The sequence below is a fragment of the Dicentrarchus labrax genome, unplaced genomic scaffold, assembly GCF_905237075.1.
Source record: "Dicentrarchus labrax unplaced genomic scaffold, dlabrax2021, whole genome shotgun sequence".
NCBI lineage: Eukaryota > Metazoa > Chordata > Actinopteri > Moronidae > Dicentrarchus > Dicentrarchus labrax.
In genome coordinates, this window is record NW_026136716.1 from 5,014,837 (window position 1) to 5,038,599 (window position 23,763).

Here is a 23,763-nt window from a genome sequence, read left to right on the forward strand (position 1 = left end):
TGCCTTTACTGTAGCGATCTGGGCCCTCAGCGTACACAAATCTCTCTCTCTCTCTCTCTCTCTCTCAAGGAAAAGAAAACAGACTTGTTTGCTTCATTTCAACCTTTTAAATGAAACTTGTGAAAAACAACACATTCAGGGCGTTGTTTCTCAACGGGGGACTGCCGCTCGAGAGGATCGCTCTTTGGAGAGGTTGCGCAAAATGAAAGTGATGGTAATTTCACAAAATGAGCGTCAGTCTCTGAGTGCATTGCGTGACAACAATGAAAGCGAACTCTCTTTCACCTCGCGTTTGTCGTCTGCAGCTTATTCTGCTGCCTCTCTACGCTACGTCCTCCCCCAAACCTCTCCTCCTTCCGCAAACTGCATCCCCTTCCCTTCAGTCGGCAAATGCAGTGGATTGTCTCTAATTAATCCATAGCCGTCAGTGGGGAGCGGTTTGCTTGTTTACTCTTATTGAAATTAGCAAGGCCTGCCTCCCCAGAGACACAGCGTCAGAAGCACAATTAGCTGGCACTGGACTAATTAGGACACGGTGCTAATGACACCTCCATGGTTGCATGGGTAAGTGAGAAGCGAGAACGAGAAGAAGGGAGGTGAGAGAAGAAGGGAGGGAGGGGAGCAGAAATGAGAGAAATTAAGGAGAAAAGTGGCAGCACAGATACTGCCTCAGAGGAGGGTGAATGGGCACAATAAGCACACAGTCAAGCTGAGCTTACAGTGGCTGAGCTGGTGTCCCTGTACACCTATCTTAGCAAGCACACACACACACACACACACACACACACACACACACACACACACACACACAGTCAGGAAACACCAGTGGCATATTTGATAAGAAGCAGCCTTCCACCTTCTAGCTCCTCTTCTGCAGACTTTCTCAACACCTTGGCAGGCAGCTGGCCTCGCCGCCACTGCTAGCTGCCATTACACTGATTATCACCCCTGTCGATCACATGCTCCGCCCATCCCTCCCCGGGGGGGACGCAAAGGCTGGTCAATTAGCAGGAGGCACCAACATCACAGAGGAAAGGAACATTTAAAGAACAGAGGAGGGAAGTGGAAGAAGGAAAGAAGATCCAGTCGCTCACACTCACACTTAAGGAAGCAAACATGACTGTCAGAAACATTAATAGAGGGTAGACATGTATTTTCTTATTAATCCACACTATATACACGGGGTGAAAATGAAGTGAGGAGAGTCAGGTGGCACGTTTTACTCTGCAGGACTAAGAAGGTCACATAGTAGGAGTAAACAAGCTTTACACATTCAACGCGGGCTTTGATTTCTTGTACAATGTGGAGGCGGCAGCCCACAAGATTGGGGTTAACCTCATTAGAGAAAGAAGACACTCCTGGTTGAGTAAAGAAAAATGACACCAGCACCTCCAGTGAGGGTTAATCGAAAGATCAGGATCAAAATGTGACCGTTTTACCCACGCTGACATGATTGTTGCCTCGAATGAAAAGAGCCAAGGAAACAAAATAACAGACTGGTGCAGAGCTACAGAACTGTTCCATTACATTGCCTCTCGAGTTTGCTCATCAAGGTAGGAAATTTCAGTGAGGACGCACAGGATTGATCGTGATGTCCACACCACTGCTGCTGCCGCTGCTTTACAGCTTGTTATAATGATAAAGGCGACTCTTCAAGTCCCACTGAATTTCAGCAGAGAAAAAACACACTTTTTCCTACGATCACTCTAAACTGCGCTTCCTTTAGTGTGACTTAAAACAGGGAATAGTGATTTTAGACTACAAAGGCGTAAGTCTTCAGAGAAACAGAACACTCGTGGTGTAAAATAAAAGAAAGGATAAAACGGAAAATTCAAGGACAAGGGGAGCCTTATAAATCTCGCCCTCAGTTCATGGGAGCAAAAAGAGTCTCGCTGCAGCGATGAGAGCTGCTCTAAAAGTCTTTCTCAAGACTTTCCAGGACTTGATGTGAGCCATGATTATCAGGCGTCCTTTTCCTCATTGCAAAGGTAATAAAAAAAGACCAAACCAGTTGTAAACTAATGAAGAAATGATTGAATTTCAGTTGAGGACTAATAACTAATAAAGACCACAGCGCCTGATGTGGTACAAAGGCCATGTATACTAAGCAGAAATGACTGCAGGGTTTGCAGGGAGCTGCTCCAGTTTAAAGCAATCGCACAGCTGAACAAACCCAGCCCAAAGGCTGCTTTTTGGTTTTCCTAATCATTTCCGACTTCTGAAATAACGGCAAGGTATTTTGAATCTGACATAGGTAAAACACTGTATTACCCCTGGTACTTTCAAAGTAGATCAACACTAAACTCTGAAGCATGTGCACTTGGTTACAATCTAAAAAGAAACTTCTAAGAAAGGAAAAAACCTGTCACAATTCACAGTTCTCTCAAGGTGCTTGATTTAAATAATGCAATGAACAAAAAAGGATATTCAGCCATACTTAGTGAACAGGGAATGCACTCACAGCACTGGAAGGGAGTGTGAATAAAAGGGTTCACCAAATAGCACACAAAACAATTGCGGCTTTACGAGCCGCCATCAAAGCCTTTTAAAAGACAGGTCCTTGAAAATAGAAAAAATAGACAGAAGTACACTTTTTAGCCTTTAAACATTAAAACAGAAAGACAATTGAGAGCTTCTCAAAGCTATTTAACACTCAGATGGAAGTGAGGTTCCTCTTGGGAAATGCTACCCTGGAAAAATGTCTTCTTTTTTTTTTCTCCTTCTTCTTCTTTTGCTACTGGAGGAAATTTTGCTGGACGTGTACCAATGCTGGCCCATGCAAGCTTGGCTCATGCAGAAGCTGCAGTGTGGACGGGTACAACAGTGGCAGCCAAGCGGCAGATGGAGTCAGGCGTGAAAGACTCAGCTGCAAAATAGCAAAGAGGGGTTGAGAACGGTGGAAAAAATGCCGTGGGGACACTGAGGAGGACATAGAGGTGAGGGAGAGGGTGTCAAACGTCGACGGTGTGAGGTCCAGACTGCGTGTGTAGCTTGTGTCTACACACACTTAATGCACGTGTGCACATTTTAAAATATGCTAAGTCAAAGTATTCATTTGTGGTGTTGGGCGTGTAAGCATTAACTGTTTGCTAAACATTTGTATACTGAGTGTGTGTTTGTGATTGTGTGTGAGTGTGTCCCAGGTGGTTTTCCCAGCAGCCAGGTCCGTTCCTGTGTGAGGTTGATGAATGAGGCCTGGTAGCAGCCTGGACACTCCCATTTAACACAGCATGGAGCTATAAACTGCCACTGTAGCAGACAGTAGCAGCATGGGAATACACACACACACATAGACACACACACACAATGCACATACTCACAAAATGGGCGCTGGCATGGCTGCACCCTCTAACTGACAAAACAGGACTGTTCTGGCCAGCAAAAAAACGACAGCGCTGGTCGATTGTGCAAATGCTTGAAATGCCCTCTTGCTGTCATGTAAATAGTGACAGTCCCGCCGCGTTGCCGCGTGATGTTGTTACACTGCTGTAAAACCTCTTATATTAAGATAAGTCAACACAATATCAGTACAATAATGTCCAATCATTAAAGCTACAATATGTTACTTTTCTACTTTGAAAAAACTGCTTCAAAATCCTTTTGCAAATAGTCAAGATTGAGTTTTTTTTAACTGAAATCATTTAAATCACCTGCTTTTACTTACCTTTAAATTTACGTTAACCGCAAAGGTGGCATATTAGAACATGTCGGTTTCTAACACACAGACGGACAAGTTTTCCAGTGATGTTCACTACAAAACACACACATATACATACACAGAAGCATAAGCATACAGAAACAGAGCAGGAAATAACATTTGACATGGGATGACATTTAGACTTTAACTCCTTTAGCTGAAACAAACAACATCGAGTGGGGAGAAAAAAACGCGTGTCCTGCTGGTGTCCACGCTGTATTTAATTAGGAGTCAAACATGTGGTATTTAAATGGTGAATTAGCAGTGCTGTGAATTGGCCGCGTTGGTCCAAGCTGTGTCAGAGACCATGTTTTGGAGCTCCGGGGTCTGTCCACACATGCATAAATGCACACATACACACAAAACCACACACCCCACTGAGCAAAGCCATAACAGCACACACTTTAATTATACTCTTAATTAAGCCTGGAACTCAAAAGGCCAACAACACACACTGTACAGACAACTGCACGGCAAGTCAAGAGCGTGTGTGCATGTGTGCAAATGAATGACATGCTTCTGATTAGCTGGTGTGTGTGTGTGCACATTCGTGTCTTTGCATGTGTGTGTAAGGTTTTTTTTTCAGAGCAAATTAATTCCCCCTTCTGATTTGCTGATGTGTGTGTGTCCATTTGGGAGTATTTGAGTAAATGAATGCCATTTCTCTTCTCCTGGTAAATTAGTGTAATTTTTCATCTCCTGGTAAGTGTGTGTGTGTGTGTGTATATATGTGCTCAAGCGAGTTTGCATACATGAATAAATTCCTTTACACGCTCTTGTCTGTGTCCATTTGTGAAATTTTGAATAAATTGAATGGGTCAGTTTGTCCAGATGACCTATTCTCACTCACTTTTAGCGGCATCTGGCTATGCAGATTGTTTTGGTTTTATTTGGCTAGGTGTTGCTCCAAGGAAAACTGTTCATTTCAAGGATGATCTAGAGTTACTGGAATGTTGTCTCTGGAAAGAGAGAGAGTGTCCATTTAGGAGCCAGCAGAAAACTGTGTGCTTTGGAAATTTGGGTAAACCGCCCCTTTAAGGTCATGTTTGCTTGGGTTAATTTGACTGTATGCAGTGTACGTCAGATATTCATTGCACAGCCGGCGAGGTGTACGCCATGTTTTGGCGTCTCTCTGTCTGTCCATTCTTCCGTCCGCCTCGTCCGCACTGAACATGTGTTGTAATGCAAATGAGGCCGGCTGCCTCCACGCTACAACACCACTTTTTAATTGAACCTTTTGATCTGTGGCTAATTCCACTAATTAGCAGCACTATCCTCCCAACAGAATGTTTTCTGTCATGCAAGTGTGTGTGTGTGTGTGTGTGTGTGTGTGTGTGTGTGTGTGAGATTGTGTCTGTCAGTCGTCTTTTTGCTAACTACCCACACCAAGCCAATTGCCGGCTGGCATTTAAAAGGGCTTCCAAAAAAAGAAAATCTCCGTTCTTTATCTGAGGCGCAGAACAGACAGGTGTGCTGTTAAAGGTAATAACGTTACATAAAGAAGCACAGATGCTCATTATACAGGCACACACAGGCAAATGAGCAGTAAGTGTTTTATGCGCCTGTATAGTTTTATATCTGTGTTCTCTCATCGCCTGTGAGTGTGGAAGCAACGTTTGTGTATCTGTGACTATGAATGCAGCTGCGGTCTGTTACTGAATGCAGTTTATATACTCTGTGTTAATGTGATGATTAGTTTTAATTTGTGCTTCAATGAAGTAAATTATGTGTCTGTGATATATATGTAGAAACAGCCTTCAGATGCCTCTTGCATAAACACATAAGCACATGATCATTCACATAAAGGGCAAGGTACAGCATTAGCAAACGAGACAATCTAATGTAATGTTTTTGCTGTTCTTCAAACTCATCCAATCACTACGGCTTTCTTTTGATGGTTTAGGAGGTTTATAACACAGCAGACAACAGCAGGAGTCACATGGATTCCAATGAAGACACAGTGATGGCAACAAATCTTCCATAGACACATCTCAAACCACTCCTGCATTATTATCCTCTCCTGAGCCGTAACATAGCTAAATACACTACTTCTTTGCCCGTTTTTGTTTGAAACATGGATTACGCCACAAAAGTTTAAATCAGTGTGTTTCTAGTGGAGATAAAATGAATTAGTTGGTCAGAAAATGTGTTGGCTGTAAACATCTTTCAACCAATAGGCCAAAAAGTCTTTATTATTTGTGACGACTTTGGGTAGCCATTGCAATCCAATATAACTGTAGTTCATTTTCAGTGGCGTATTCCATTAATGATGGTTTTTTTCTACTCCTTTCACACTGTTAAACAAATGCCCACCTAATAAATCAGCCTTTTATAAAAAAGAACTTTTTCATTTGCAATGTTAAGTCGAAGCACCGCCAGATCATCTGAAGGAAACTAAGTGCGCAAAGTTTCAGCTCATTTTTACACTCCAGTGAAAGCTCTTAAAACGCTGTCTCCATTTTGGTGGAAGATTTTCATTACGGGAAAATTAACTTTTGATTTCATCTACAAAAATCTGACTTACTGTGAGCAAACACTGTGTGTCAGAATAATTAATTACTCCATTTCTACTCCCAAAGCACCAATCACTTTTTATACAAGGAAGAAAGAGGTTGAAAATTGAGGTTATCTCACTTTTACTTTTGTTTCCACACACACACACACACACACACACACACACACACACACACACACACACACACACACACACACACACACACACACACACACACACACACACACACACACACACACACACACACACACTTCTATTGCTTTCTTCTCTATTGTTGTAAGTGAATCTCCAAAGCTGTCTTGATAACTAGGGACCCCCCGCCGCCTCACTCCCCTAGATAGCCGATTACCGCAGCCCTCCCACTGATAAAACTGGGGCCTTGCATCACCGTCTCTCCTTACAAAGCTTCGTTAGCGCTTTCCTCCCTCCTCCTTTTCCACTAGATGCACTTTCACGTTGGCGATAGCGCCTTGCTCCAGATAGAAAACTCTGACGTGAGCTGTTGCGAGTTTTCGCCTTGCAGTAATATAAATCAGAGGGAAAATGCAGAAGAAAACAAACCAAGGCAGCTCCCAAAGGTGATGAAAGGCCTTCATTAAGTTCAAATGTTAAACGGTTTGGATGTGTGGCAGAAATTTTAAACCTTCATAATGTTTCCCTAGAAACTCTTTTTCCCTTTTCCCATTTGCCTTGAATGAGAGTTTATGTGGGCTCCTGCGGCGTGTATACGGTTGAAGGAGCTGCCGAGTTGAACTTGTTCGCGAGGGGATTGAAGGAGTGTGAATGTGGTTTCTTACATGTTTGATGTCACACAACAAAGAGCGTTCAGCCTGGAAGCGCTGCGCTGCGAAACAGCAACACAGCACAGTAACAAACTTAGAATGCCATGTCAGCTTTCGGCACTGCTGACTTTCCCTCCCCTTTCTTTCTCTGCTCATGCCAGTCAAAAACTTCCAGGCGGAGAAAATGAGACGGAGAGATGCAGGAGTTGATATCCATCAGGAGACAGGATTCAGTGAGGGAGGGGGAGGGAGAAACAGTGAGTGACAGCTTACAGTCTTGTCCATCCCATGCAAGCTTGAGCAGGATTTCAACCACTGTCACTCCTACCTGCATGCGTGCACTTGGATCACTCTTAAAAAAAAAAAAATTGTGCCAAAGCATGATTACGATCTTGAAAAGTGGCAGCAACACTCAAGACAACAATTGATTATGTCTGCTTTCCTCGTCGCACTTGAGAAATCACTCGAATGCAGCGGAGACGACGGTGGCAACTCATGATGCAAACCTACTCTGTTTTTATTGTCGGTTCAAGAACGAAAACCCAACTGGGAGCAACAATCAGCACACAATCAGCAATTTTAGCCACATAACATTATTGGTCAACTACATGTATGCTCATTTACATAATTACCATAACGCTCGCGAGCCTTTATTATTGATTATTATATCAAATTCCATTGTACTAAATGATTTAGTGACCTTTTTTTCTCCAAACCTCTGGAAAAAAAGTACACCCACAGTTATATAAAAGCCTAACAAGCCATACTATATAGGCTTAGACATATTGGTTTGCCATTTTATCTCGCAGACATTGGCCTTTTATTAAATATCAGATATCAGCCAGTGTCCTCTATCACAGATATGACGGATGCTCTTCCCTATCCACAGCTGCATTAAAAAAGTCTGTAAAGCCTGTTTCATTGCCATTGGATGCAAGTTTAACCGACCATATCTTGTTGTTCATTTAAAAAGGTCCAGTGTGTAACATTTAGCAGGATCTGTTGGCAGAAATGGAATATAATATCCATAGGGATGATTTCATTGGTCTAATGACCTAAATATAGGAATTGTTTTGTTTTTGTTACCTTAGAAGCCACCGTAGTTTCTCCTTTGCACTTGGAAAGGGAGGGTGAAGCGAGGGAGTTGCAATCTGCAACTACGCTGCTAAATGCCACTAAATCCTACACACTGGACCTTTTAAGTGCCGTGGGTCGTCTTGGATAAGGGGAATATAATATAATATAATATATATATATAATTATCTAACAGAAATTCATTAGTTCATGTTGAAATGAATGACTGAAGACTTGTAGGATGATGTAAATGTTTCCAAGGCTTTTCAACCAAAACTCAATTTGTTTTTTAATCTGCAACTAATACTTTTGACACGCACTTAAAAACACATTAAATACTAATGAAGTTTCCTTGTATAAATGCTCAGCCTTTCTTACAGTCCCACAAAACTGTAAACAGTCTATGAGAGCGATGTAACAACATGTAGTCTTGTAGTTCAGTACAAAATGTAGAATTAGTGACAACTCTACATAATTGTGTATGAACACCCAAACATTTCACCCATGTAGGATGGCATAAAGTCCAGAAACAAAAAAAGTAAACCGTTTAAACTGTCTCTTACATCATTCAAATGTAAGAGGAAAGGTGTAATGGCGTGCACTGGGGGCCAAATACAGGTCACTGCTCATCTTTTTTAACCACAGTACCAGATTTTGTTTGTGGATGAGGGTGCTACAATCACCTCCCTCCGTTCTGAACAAGGCCTGCCTTAGTTCAGTCCTCCAAACACACTGCACGCAGATATACAAGTCTGCTTAGGGCACACACACACACACACACACACCTGCAGATGCACACACACACATTCACGGACACACTGCTCCATGCACTTGCACGCCTGGGGTATGTGCATACACGCTCATATGCACTAGTCACACAAACGCGCACAGCTGATGCCATTTGGGAGCCGCGGCCTTGAGACGCAGCACTCTAATTAAGTAAATGAGAGAATCGCAGAGGCAGATGGTGGGAGAAGAAGAAAAGGCAAATAGCCACACTTCCTCCTCTTTCTGTCTGGGTAGCCCACAGGGCTGCAACTGTTTCCTTTCCTCTCACCTCTGCCTTTTTTTTTTTTTTTTTAATTCTTCTGCTTGCTTGCCTTTTTCTGGTAATTCACTCTGAAAGAACACACATCACACTCGCTTTCTTGTTGTTGAAATCTCTTTGTCTATTATCCATGCTATATCTGTTTCTCTCTCTGCCGTTGCGTCTCTGTCTCTACTTCTGCATCAGTGTGTATGTGTGTGCTTACTGTACACTCATGTCACATGCCCTGCAGGTAGATATCATGTCCCCGAAAGGAAATGGAAACTGGGAATGAAATATGACTGCCTGCGTGAGTGTCCGTGTATCTAATATGCTCCTATGTAGGACAAACTGCACATCTTTCCTCTTCCCATATTTCATGTCAGTGTAATTTCTGTGCTGCTTAGCCTGACGGTGCGTGTTTGAAGGTGTGTGAGTGTGCATATTCTCTGTCTGGCACTACAACAACTCTCTCTCTCTCAGCGTCTTATCTTCACTTAAAAGGAAAAAAAAAATGTTTTGCACTGACTCCCTGCTTGCTAGCTCAGTCAAACCATGACATTTTCTCTGATGTGGCTGCGATTGAAATTGCTTGACTGTGTTGAAGCTATGGGAATACTGGTAGCGAGTAATATGTCTGAAAATTAGTGAAATTGTATTGAAAAAAGCATTTTTCCTTTTCTTCCATTAAAAGTTATATATATTTTCATGAAATCAAACCCCAATTTTGATACACTTGTTTTCATGATTTCAGCAATAGCCATTCAATGCATTAACATTTGGTAAGTGGTGGGGTCCGCCATTCCCCCCCCTGGATTAAAAGTGCAGCAGATAATTCCACATTATGGTTTGTAATTTTACCTCATTGATATCAGCCTCATTGCTTACCGTTTGGGCTCTTTCACATTAAAAGTGTACAACTGTCAAAAAACAGGGTGGCATTCATTGTGAATGGGTCACATGTAGGGATGGGGCCGATCCGATCCCGTATCGGTATCGGGACCGATACCAGCGTAATTCACATATCGGAATTTCCCGATCCAACCTGCGCAGATTTCCATGAGCCATGTCTGCGTTAACGTTGTCTGCTGAAATGCCGGCCAGTCTGCTAGCTGGCTGCAAACTGTGGAATGGATTTCCTGAACAGAGGCATTGAGCAGCATTGTGGCTAGCCAACATGTACGCTGTGTGGAAATACTTTACACTGGAAACACCGCAGAGCCAGACAGCAAAATGCAATGTTTGCAAAGCCGTAATTCAGAGACGCGGAAGCTCCCTCGCGTCGTACAACACTACGAACGCAATCAAACATTTAAAAAAGCACCACACGAAACAGCACGAGGATTTTTTAGGCGAGCTGTCAGGAATCACTTCTGGAGTCATTCCAAAAACAAGGTAAACTCCAGGCAGACAACGGGAAAGCTAAAGGGATTACCGAGTGTGTGTGTGTGTGTGTGCGTGTGCGTGCGAGTGTGTGTTCGATGTTTACAGTTATTGCACTTTTCTTATATTTCAGATAATTGACATTTTAAAACCTTGAATTGTTGATGCTACAAGAGCCAGTGTACTTGATTTGTGCTGTTCAGATGCACACTGTTTTATTGATAGTGTGTGTGTGTAAGATGTTTACACTTATTGCACTTTTCTTATATTTCAAGACTCAAATATTTGACATTTTGGGAATTTAATAAATATTGACATGACAATCAATTTGAAACCCTTACAGTTGCATATTTGTTTTCAGAATGGGATTTTTCCTGTTAAAAGGATTTCCTGTTTTTCTGACATTATACTCACCTCAAGTTGCCTTTTGGGAGATACATGCATACATACGTACATATCATACTTGCCTGTTGAGGAGTTTATTCATATTATCTCATATAAAATCAACAATAATGATGATAATAATATTAAAGAAAACAGAGCTCTGGTATCGGAATAGTATCGGTATCGGCCGATATCCAAATTCAGGTATCGGGATCGGATCGGAAGTGAAAAAATGTGGATCGGTGCATCCCTAGTCACATGTATTTGTCACTAAGCATTCATTTTCTGTATTTTTTTGTGACTAATCATCTGTGTCGCCAAATCAACCAGGACTTAAATCGTAAGGATTATAAACTTACATTTTGTTTGTTAGTTTATCCGCCTGCTTGTTGGAGAAGTTCCAACCACGATGAAAGTACAAGAGTGGAGTGGAGGAAAAAAGTTGCGCTCTCGCAGCCGCGATGCAAAAGAGAGATCTGGGTTATAACAGGCTTTGAGAAATCTGCAAATCCCCAGAAAGACAACAAATAACACACATCTCTCTCTGCTTTACAAATAGTGACTGATGAGCAAGACGTTATTTTTACCTAATTGGATTTATCGTGTTTCCTCGACTGGAAAAACCTTTAAGAGCAGGCTATAATCCCGCACAAAAAGCTATGACAGACCACAACAATGAGTTTTGTGAGTGAACCTGTTTGTATGCCCCACTGCCCCGTGGTTGAAACATGATTTCAAGGGAGTGAAAGCCTTTTGAGAATTTCATTTTCAAGCGGAACACAGGCTCGCAGAGGGCAGCAGCGTGACGGTATGAAGCGCTGTCTGTAGGGCCGGACGATGAAACCACGTGTTTTCGACTCTATCTGTCCCTGTATTTATCTCTGGCTTTCTAAATGTCTCTCTGTCTGTCTTTCATACTCGCTCTGTATTTTCTCACAGTGCTTATCTGCAGGAAAACACATGAATACATGCAGCCACTCTGGAATTTGATGGACTTGAAATGAACCTGTGAACTGGAAACATACAGACATTTCAATTATTCTGAAATCAATTTGGTTTTATTTGACTGAAGTTGCCTTGATTGCGATTTCATATTATATTTTTTTCTCATTTCTGCTCTTACTTTATCTTTTAAATTAAGATCCAGGTCCATGTCGGCTGAAACAGTGACCTCTCTCAATAACTGAATGGTCAATCATAGATACATTTGTTTGAGTCATTTATCAAGCAAAAATGCCAAACATACCATGATTCCAGCCTGACAAACGTGAGGATTTACACAATTCATGAATTGTATTTGGTTTTAGACTCACTGGGGTGAACAAAACAAGCAAATTGAGGACTTCAACTTGCACTCTGGGGAACTCATAAGCTGAAAAACTAAAACTGACTAAACTAACAAAATTAATAACCCTGTCAGCTACAAAATACATTTATACTGCACGCTACACCTTTTCCAAATACTGTTTTGGAAGAAATAGTGTGATATTGTTATGAAGCCTCACGGTCCGCAGAGAGAGGACATCATGTCAGACAGATCAAGTCAACCAAGTGTAACACTTTGACACAGGGGACCGCTGTTTGCAGCATTGGTTTCTTTAACATTAGCCGTTATTGTTCCATAACCTTAACTGAGTTTTAATTTGAACCCAAATCAAATTAGCCTACCAACACATGCTTTTCATAGTTTTGGCAAGATATTCAAAAAGTTTACATGTCCTGTCCTGTGTTTCAAGTCAGAATCTTTCCCTAACCTTATCCAAGAGATTTGAGTTGAGTATTAAGCCAGTGCCGCAATACTTTTTTGGTACTGACTGAGGTGACGGTATGGCACTCATCAAAAGGTCCCCTGGAATCACACTGTGGACGTTTGGTTTTTAAGATAAGCCACATAACCATTTGGCTATTAAGACTTCCCAAATTTATAATCTTTAGACCTATTCTTTGATAGACAAGAAAAAAGTTTTAAACAATACCCAGCCTTACTTATTCATACCGTAGTTGTCAGGGGAAGATGCTGTATTTAAGGGGATATAAATAAATTATGTTGACAGGGAATTAATGTTTTGTAGATGTAATGTTCAGCGTGAACATTTTGTTTTGGCAGTGAACAGTCATGCAGTCAGTCAGTGCATAATCCACTTGGCAATACTATCCTACAAAACAATGTATATTTGCCAATGCAAATTAGTTGTATATGCTTTTATTCTAAGGACACATGGTTGAGCACACACGTACAGTATTGTTCTCCATCTTTTTCTTATCTTCGGGAATAATCAACACATGTGTGACCCCATTAGCATTATCCATGGAGACAAGACAAAAACAAGGCTGGGTGTGTTATGCATCCCACTGACGCAAATACAGATCTTGACACACTTCACAATCACATAATAGATGCTTAACATACACACAAGTTCAGACCTGCACACACACAAACACACACAGTGAGTGCGCCTTTGTGGCTCGGGCTGATTAATTGGAGCGTTCAGCAGCGGTGATAGCTGTACTCCTCAGAGACAACACACTGTCTCTCCCACTCTACCTTAACCTCTGCTGGACACACACACATATACAGTGACCACACACCCACACACACACACACACACACACACATCATCATCCCTTACTTTCTCAGCTGAAATTAGACCACCTCTCTTGCTTTCCCTCTCTGTCTCCGTCTCCCGTCTTGCAAATGACCCACCATCAGCTCGCTTTCACCTTGCCGACAGCGGTAGTGTTTTTTTGCCGCGGAGCAACTGGTAAAGGTACAGCGCAGGGGAGCACTCAGGTGTGTGTGAGCACCTCAGAGTGTGTGTTTTTGCCTCTCAGCTTCAGACAAATTAATGAGCTGATGCACAAAACCATTTAAATGCACAAATTCATGCAGTGCACTCTATCCAGTGCTCTCTCATCTTTCTTGCTGCTGAAGGTGACTCACCTTCACACTCACACATAGACACACAAACAATTACAGCAAAGCCCGGCCAAGGCTTTCTCCTCCACGAGTTTTATGTACCTTTAAACCAGCCGAAGGAGCGGCCATATTTCTGCTGGACTGCAAGGTGACTTCAGACAGACAAAAAAGGAGGGGGAAGGTGGGGGTAATGAGGATAAGAAAAACAAGTGGCAGCAGAGAAAGTGTCTCCACCTCTGGTAAAGGTATTGTTCCACGCAGACCGACCCACAATCCCTCACTATCGCCCTTTCCATTGTCTTCCCCTCATCCTCTCATGCTCCCTCCTTATCTATCCTTAGAGACTTTCCATCTCTTTGTCTCGCTTTGTCTTCCCTCGCTCTGTAACACACACCCTCCTCGACACACACACACACACACACACACACACACACACACCCACCTTTTCTCTCCTCTCTCCCTCTATTCCCTCCCTCCCCAGTCAGTTGTCACGGCTGCCACTTTCTCGCGCCCACTCATTTATTACAGGTCACCATCGCAGAAGGGGCCGTTTTAAAAAGGACAACGTGCCCCATCTGAACACACGACCTCATACAGTATACATGGATTTGCAAATACTGTACGTAAACACATGGAAACCTGTAACGGGAACTAATATGCACACAATGTTAAATACTCGGAGTAAATTAGAATTTGTCACACATATACAGGTAAGCACACGAGGAAAGAGTTTCGAATATAAGGTACATAAAAATAGAAACTTGCACAAATACACCACCAACAATGGTAAATCTAGAAGAATTCTGCCAATTTTACCAATCACAATGCACATAAAAGCATTCCAATTCAGAACCACTTCACCAGCTAAACTAAAAAAAAAGCCTGAAAAACTAAAAACATACTTCCTTTCATGCTTGGATGAATTTGTTTGCCCAGAACTCTCCTTCTCAGGCAGCACCTTCAAATCTTCTGTGTGGACCACAGCGTGCCTCAGGTGTGCAAAAAGTCCACCGTTTAACCACTGTTCAATTTGGAGCCGGTTTTCAATCTGGACCGGTTATTGGGCCGCATCCCTAAAAAACACAGTCTACACAGGCTACAGTCTATTTTCATTATTTTGCCCTTGACAGAGAACACAACATGTTTCCATGGTTCGAACACGGTTTTAATCTGGTAGAATTAGCTGAACATGAGTCTGAATTGAGGAGAGTGATTCTCCTGTGGATCTGGGTCTGTGTCCTTTAAATACTGTTACAACATCTCACTGATATTACATTTTAAACCCCGTACGACAACTGGAAAAATACAATAATCTCTTGTTTTCTTTTCTTTTTTATTGTGGGCAAATATTCAGAAAAATAATTAAACCAGATAGATACAGACAGACTCTGGCATAAATAGCACGATAGACACAAAGGCACACAAGCATCAATCACACACACTCGGACACACACACACACACACACACAGTAATACACACTCAGGCAGTGCCAGACAGATTAAGGCCCTGATTAAGGCGGGTGTCGCATAAAAGTCTTGGAACAGTAAATATCCTTAATTTGTAGTGTAATTAAACAGATTAGCTGCCGTGAATATCTTAACAGGGATTAGTTCACGCACAATACACCAGGCAGGCTTGACTGCACACACACCAACACAGTAATGCGCGTGCGTGCGTGCACACACACACACACACACACACACACACACAGAGAGGGAGTAAACTAATGAAAAACTTCCCAAATAACTAGGTTTTGTTATTTGTGTGTGATTGTGTGTAGTGGCATAACATGAGAGAGAGAGAAGGAGGGGGAGAGAGAGAGAGAGAGAGAGAGAGAGAGCGCGACAATGCAACAGAGATAAAGACACAAATCTACAAGTCGGGGTTGAACTGTCGGATCGACAGGCGCACAGATGAGGGATTAGAGACCAGTGATCATTTCTCTTTAAAACAGGCTTTCATTAAAAACGGCAGACTTTGTCAAGGTTACAGGGGGGAAAAAAAATTCTATTGTGATTCTAATGCCCTCTATTGTGCTGAGCTGAGACGCAGAACAGAACGTAAGAGAGACGAGTGAAAAGAAGGCAAAGGAACCAAAAGAAAAAGCCCAGACTCGTTGTGAAAGACCAAGTCGATGGCACTTGATCCTGCTTCGCCAAAGAACTGCTGCCAATCAAAAGGAAGCTGAACGCTGTCCCACTTCCTGTGCTGGCCCTGTGCCTGAGCACGGTACTGCAAATGTAAATTCAAAGCCAACACTTACAGACACAAGCACAGATATACAAATGGATGAATATGCACACGTATATTTTTGTCTTACAAAGCAAATTAAGTCTTCACTCAAAACCCTAACATTTGCCCTTGACCTAAACCTCATGCTAGCAGAAAGCATCCTAAAACGCCCCTAAAGCTGCACTAATTCATATTTTTTATTCATAACGGATCATCAATGCTGTGTGTAATGCAAGAATTATCACCCGACTCTACAGTTCCTCTCAGCACTATGGGGCATTTTAGCGTCTTTCAGTCAACAGTTTTAGTTTTAAAGGCACATAACTCTACTGTGTACTATCACTGCTTTCTAACCTCACTTCCAGCCACCAACCAACTGTCCATAACCTACCCAGATATTTCCCTCAGGAGCTGGTGAAAACAAGAAAAATTAGGTTAAAAGGAGTTTGGATATTGCACCAGGTAGCTTTAAGGTAATACTATGTCAAGGTTATAGCTTATTATGCTGCTCTCGGTGGCCAAAAATCCATTAATGCAGGTGCACAGTATATTTAATGAGCAGCAGATTCTAATTTAATCGGTGAAATTACAGTTCAGCACCTTGCTGTACCAGTATATCTGTTTATTGTTTAGGATCCCCATTAGCTGAGCCCTGAAGCACAGGTAGTCTCCAGGGGTCCACATTTAAAAGCCTACATTAAACATCACAGTCCACACAAATCAACACATCTGAAAACATGCACTGGCAAACATAACAGATGTATTAGAGAACATTAATATATATGAATAAAAACTTATACTGACGACTCTTTCTGGAGAGTTTCCAGTAAAAACTACAAATCTCCATCAGACACACTTTGAAAGGTCAGCAGCAATTAATCTGTGTCCACTGCCTATAGTCTGTGTGTGTGGAATCATCAACAGCTGGTCAAAATACGCTTCATCCTAATTTGTCTTAAATCATTAAGCGACATTCAGAAAATAAAAGTCTGTCAGCATTCACAGCAGCATACATTTCCTGAAATCCTCCTATAGAATCTATACAAAAATACATGTAGTTTAAAGTTGATCATTAAGTTATGGTTAAAGTGCAACTTTAAAGATCTATGATATGAAACTGCCAACTCTAGTCATTTAATTAAAAAGCAATTAGTATTACCTTTAGTATGCAATCTTCTCACATTAGAGGTAAGACAAATCACCCATTTAAAAAAAAAAAAGAAGTGCCAAAGAGGACAATTAGACAATTATTGACACATGGATGATTTCAATTTGTTCTCTAACATTGTTAACAGTTGACCCATGTGGCTACAAACCAAAGCCCTGACACAAAATCAGCATCCAAACCTCCCTCCGAAAGGGTTTAAAGCTCACACGCCTAGAAGTACACGCGCACACACACACACACACACACACACACACACACACACACACGGGAACAGATACGTGTGTTAGCATGTAAATGACAGTTTGAGTGTTGTAAGGAGCTGCCGACAGCATGTTGTCCATGAAACAAATTGGGTGTCGTAATTAAAGGGGGGAAAAATGAGCTGTTTTTCATTCTCCCTGTGTGCTCAGTGACAGCTTCACACACACACATGACTAATGAAAGACAGAGGGAGGAGAGCGTGTGGAGATATGTGTGTGAGAGAAAGAGGAGGGAGGAAGGAAGAGAGGGAAGGACTAAAGGCGAGGAAATAAAAAAGCTGTTAAAAGAGGAAAGAAAAGCAGAGGCAGTGGAAGATGAAGCAGGGGAATAAAACAGGAACGCAATGGAGATGTTAATGGATGAGAACAGGGGGAGAGACGGGGTGTGTGTGAAGGGAGAGAGGAGCAGAGATAAGGAAATAGATAAAGAGAAGAGATGACCAGTGTGGGAGAAAGAAAGTGGAGGAGAGCTATTCAAATAAAACTCAAAATAAAAGAAAGGTTCCTAAACGAGAAGAGAAACTCTGAAGTATTGTGAGCCAACCCGCACTACTAGGCAAGATCTGTGTGTGTGCATGTGTGTGTGTGTGTTTGTGTAGGAAGCCCCTCAGACGCAGGATGGAGGCATTTGTCTCTGAGTGGAATTACAAGTGGCGGGCTGAACAAACCCTCCAGTGGTCTAGAAGAAACACAAGAGAAGAAAAAAAAAAAATAAAAAAAAAAAAAAGGATTCCTCTGTCTTTCCTGTCCTTTATTTTCCTGGGCCATGCCTCGCTCACACTGTGTGTGTGTGTGTGTGTGTGTGTGTGTGTGTGTGTGTGTGTGTGTGTGTGTGTGTGTGTGTGTGTGTAAAAAGGGAGAGAGAGAGAGAGAGAGAGTTGAGAGCCACACAATCCACTAGAAGTCGATTCAATACTTGTGCTCAAAGCAAACAATGAGGAAGAATAAAGCTGCCTCACACTTAAAACCCACTAAACAAGGCTTCCGCTGCCCTTTCACCCATGAACTTGGATTACTATTAGTGCGTGTGTGTGTGTGTGTGTGTGTGTGTGTGTGTGTGTGGGAGATAAAGAGCAAGACTTTAGCAGAATCAGCATTTTTTTAAAGAAATTAAAAGAGGGCATGGAGATTCAAGGGTGTTTATTAAAGTAAATCCCTGTGCATGGGTGGACTGTGTTTTCTGTGTGGGAGTGAGATCTCAGTCCTCCTGAAAGAGGACATCTGTGCCAGGCTTCCAGCCTCCGACTGGCCAATCTAACTCACACTAGGAGTTGGCACCGGACGCCTCGGCACAACCAAAGCCAACCCTGCTCATCATTAGGCAGCAAAGGCACGGGGGGTTCAAAAGTCTGTCCTGCCAAACACACAAATGCAACGCCAGAGAGGGAGAGGGACTAAGGGGCTTCGGGATGATTACAGAGGCCAATAAAGCCGCTATTTTGCACCCAAGCCTTGGATGTTTTCCTTCCCATGCTGTGCAGTTGTGATTCCGCATGTAAATATTTGGGTGGTTCGCAAACTCGAAAGAACAGAAGCCCCTCTGTACAGCCGGCAGCAAACAGAATGTCAGCAAACAGGCTTGTGATGTCGTCGGATCGTTTTCGAATGCATGGGGAGAGAAAAGTAGGAGTCAAAAAGAGCCCCCCTCCCAAGAGGGAACAGCATCATCTTTGTCTCGCCCATGCAGATACAAATCTGAGTGCTGATTCAGACGGCGAGTACCGTGAGAGGTATAGCGTACTGCTGTCTCAGGCCTTGGAATAGCGTTCCATCACCCCCACGTGTCACATAGTCATTTGTAAAGGCTTCCCTTACGGCCCGCTGAGACTGTCCAGTTGTGACAGAGGGAGCGAATAAAAGCCCACACCTCAATGTCACCCTCACTTAACTGCAATTATTATTCTTTTGTGCAAACGGCCATATTTATTCCCCCTCTCTCTGCCGCCGTCTCTTTCACCGGAAGACGCAGAAACCGTCCCCATCTCGATCGGCTCGTCAGGAACGATCACAGTGTGTTTGACAAATATCCAGCAAAAAGGCTGGCATGGGTTAAGCCTGGCAGATATCAAGTTATGATAGCAATGTTGACTAATTTACAGCAAGATTGAATTCCTTCACCCCCCTCATCTCTCATGCTGTCAAATAAAGGGCTCGCGGTCTAGACTGATGCTATCAAAAAAAAGCTTAATTAGCTTGTAATAAATTCTCATTTCCGTCAGTCTTCTACAAAGCCTCGGCCAGCACCGAGGCTCCGTGTGTGCCAGCTGACAGACGCCCAGTAATTTGATACTGGCATTCAGCGGGTTTCCTTTCTCCCCCGGCCATTTCACAGGAGAGCACGTCTTTAAATGTCACCCAAAAAAAACACACACACACACACACACACACACACGTGCGAACGCAGCGCTTGCCATACACACTCAAGAGCTGCGGCGATTAAAACGTTTGAGGCATTTGTTTTTTCGGGGAGCACACAAACAGGCAGCTACGCAGAGGATGATGGAATTACTGGTGTGAGTTTCGCTGGAAGAGATGCAAAAGGTGAGAGCTGTTTGTGGAGAAGCAACAACTATCTTTTTTGGCCTGAATACAAAAAAAAAAAACAGAGCTGATCCCATCGTTCCTAGTTACCAAAGATTCACCCCGTCAACCTCTGCAGAGAATCAGTTACTCAAGAGCGCGTCGTTTTTCTTGAAGTCTTCTCCAGACACTGAAACAACCGGAAGCAAACGCAGCGTCCAGAGAAAGCTGCATTTAACCGAAGATGGACCGAGCACCAAAATTCACTCTTGACCTTGGAAACACAAGTTGGACAGAGCTTTCATCCGCATCTCATGCTCTTCCTCAGTCGATGGAGATAGAATTGAAGGGTTTGAGGAATGTCCAGTTTCAGAAACTCCAATTACACGATCAATTAATCAATAAACAAATACTTACGTTCGACTGTTTCAAGCAAAAATTCCAATCGTTCTGGGTCACAGCTTAGCAAGTGGGCATTCTTTAAAGGAGATAATTGGCAGATTAATCAATAATGTCAATAATCATTAGTTGCACCCCAAACCCTATTATCCTACTGATGGCATTGCAACCAGTAAGTCATGGACATCAATGTAGCTCCTTCAGACCTGAGTGACCTGGGAAAATTAATTGTTCAGATTATTGTGTAGTGCCTTTTTGCCATCGAAGAGACAGCAACTCCTCCCTGGCAAATCCAAGATGGAGGAGGAAGTTGACCAGCCTCCTGTTGATCTTGAAAATATCAATCAACACTTGAACACATCAGTGGGGTCAATCCTAGACTCTAAAATCAGTTTTTTGCTGTTCTCCTGTTAAATTTACATCAAAATTAAGATGAATACGAGCGTGCAGAAGCCTCCACACAGACACACTAAGATCCTCTCACGCTGCCAACAGAATAGAGCAAAACATCAATCAAGTCGCTCGCAGTGCGAATACCTCCATTTTTGGCACACATGTGGCCATACTGTACATCACTCAAACATACACACAAATAGTTTAGTGTGTATACAACTCGGTAGACCGGCTGACTGGCAGGAATGCTGCAGACATTTGTCAGCAGGAGCGTACTGACAGATTCACTCACCGTGTTAAACAGCAGTGAGGTGAACATCCCCAGCCTTGACTTACTGATATGGCTTTAAATATGTTTTTATATATGGTGTTGAGTGTGAATTTTTTAAATGACGATGCAGAGAGGGAGATTAAGTAAAAGAGTGGACGGATAACACACAAATATCTACTCACCCACTAACTCCCACACACCCAATGAACTTCCCAAGAGGCATAGCTCAGATTCTTGGGCAGAATTTGCATCACAAATATCTTGGATGGGAGTGTATGCATGGAGAATAAATAAACCAGTGAGGGTGCCACTTTTCAACCCCATTCATCCCGCCTGTCACCCATCCATCCGTGCATCCATCCACTCCTGTTTAATAGGCATCCAAGATCCACACCACGGCCAGCGGGGGAGTGTGTGTTTGTTTCTCCAGCTCTGCCCGAGAACCACAAACCACCAGAGATCGAGCAAGAACTCGACCCGTCCTTGGTGGCGGGAAGGAAAAGCGTCCTGGAATCCCATTTGTGCCACTGAGAGTTTGGGCGATGGCCAAATTCACCTCTGAACATCAATCCACAAACTCTCCTGTGTTCCTGCTTCTTGCTTCTGCTTTTTTTTTCCACTTCAACAGTCCTTGCCAAAGCTTGATGATATCAATTAAGAAGGCAGATTCTGGCACCATGAATAGCTCATCAGCCCAAAATGAAGCACAAAATATTACCGTCCAAATAACTCGAGTGCATCTCATATTGTGATACCACTCAAAAGCAGACACTATACCTGAGTCAAAAACAAACAGAATACATTAAAGTATTTATTGATTAATAAGTCTGCGAACAAAAGCTGGTTGAAAAAGTTCAACATCAAAGCCTCTAAATGGTTTGCTTAGGTGCACAGGCAGTGGGGTTTCGTTGCAAAACCTGCATCATGAACAAAATATCACACAGCAAGTGGCGAAACCTGAAATGTTACATGCTGCAGGAGCAAATATCACAACCAAACTATCTGCAAATATCCTACAGTGATGCCAAAGGAAAACTGCAGCCCTTACACATAAATAAAGATATCATTAACTTTACTATAAATTGACTTTTGAGTACAGTTGACTGTGCTACAAGTCTTTTTGGGAATATTGCAGGAACATTAAAGTGATTCTCGTCTAGGGATTGACACCACAGGGGTCCTAATGATGAAAGGGAGATGTTTTCCCACTGCCTGTATAGCCCTCAGTATATCTGCTACATCTAAATTATTCAAAGACAGTAAGGAATGAGAACTGTGCCACCGTGCAACCGAGCCCAATTCATATAAATCAGCGCAAATAGCCGCGGTCTTCGGTCTATATCAATGTCCGCTTAAGGGAATTGAATTAAAACGATGGCGCATTCATTCATATTTAGGGTGCAAAAGGAAACAGCAGAGTAAGGGGCTCGTGTGAGCTGTCTTTCAGTTCATTTTAAAAGATATTTGATCCCAGATTTCTTTTCTTTTCTTCTTTTTTTTTTACCAAAGATTTGTGGAATCAGACAGGCACACAAGCGAAGTGCATTTCGCCTCCGTCCCGCTCAAACATGCGTTAACAGCTGTCCCTGATAAGCTTTAAAACATCTATGTAAAGGGTGAAAAAGAAGCGAAAGGAGGGGAGTTTTACGCAAACCTCGACACGCTCCTAGAGGCTGCTGGATCTCTCCTGCAGGTGCGAGTCTCTGTGCCATGATTAAAATCATCATCGTGGTTGGATAGGAAGTTAGTGTTAACTTCGCATCAGTGATGTGGAGCGAACAACACAGGTGTTAAACTGTGATGTCCATTCGCCATCAGTCAGCAAACAAGTGCTGGGACTTCATCATTTCATTCTGCCCATACGTTTATGTTTATTTCAGAATAGAAAGGTGGGGTTTTTTGGGGGGTGGGGGGTGGGGGGTTAATCATTGCTTTTGAAGTCCGACCTGACCAGGAGACCCAGGCACAGAGTCGCGCATCCGAGCACTCACCTGACTGTGCTGCACTCGATCGGATCACCACCAAAGTGACTAGGACGCAGGCGGGGAACTTCATCTTTGTAGAAAGGCTGCTTGTCTTGTTAACTCCCGTAACTCACATGTCCAATTAAGATATCCTCGTTTTTCACACACACAAAAATAAACAACCAAAAAAAGAAAAAGGAAAAAAAAAACCCCGTCGGAGTCTTCTTGGCTTCTTGGACAACTGGCACACACAACTGCGCCGTGGAAAGCTTTTACGCACCGCGCTTTGTTGTGTTTGTTTATCAGTTCCCAGACCAGTGTTTAGGTCGGTTTCCACCGCGGATACTCTGAGCCATTTACTCCTCACTCTGCCATAGCGCCGGTGGCTGGGGGGGTGGGGGGGGGTGGTGGTGGGAGAGAGGGGGATGAGATGGAGGGGAGGGGGGTGGTGGCTTCTGAAAACGCCTCTTTTGTGTGATCGACACGTCTTTCAGCCAATTAAATTGCCCACCCAAACATAGAAGATTGGGAGATTTTTGGCTTTTTGGGGGGGAGAAGGGGGTTGAGGGGATCCGCCCACCTTACATATCACCTCTCCTGATTGGCTATTTGGCTTCAGCGCTCCTGTCAATACACCTGTCAGGAGCAGATTTTGGTTCGGTTTCCCAATTTCTACTACCTGTGTAGAGACCACACAGAACTACTTACAGGACTAATGGTACAACAGATAAATGTATTTAGAGAAAAAAAGACAGACACCATAAATAAATATAATA

The 23,763-nt window shown here is 42.8% G+C and overlaps 1 protein-coding gene across 3 annotated transcripts in view; it reads right to left on the bottom strand.

Annotated features, from left to right (window-relative positions):
- Positions 1 to 23,364, bottom strand: part of si:ch73-383l1.1 (receptor tyrosine-protein kinase erbB-4) — a 230,251-nt gene extending 206,887 nt beyond the window's left edge. For all 3 annotated transcript variants that reach the window (XM_051427370.1, XM_051427371.1, XM_051427368.1), the window contains exon 1: positions 23,015 to 23,364. In XM_051427370.1, the coding sequence (XP_051283330.1) occupies positions 23,015 to 23,078 (64 nt within the window). In that variant the 5' untranslated portion in view covers positions 23,079 to 23,364. The remainder of the gene's footprint in view (positions 1 to 23,014) is intronic.
- Positions 23,365 to 23,763: the final 399 nt, after the last annotated feature.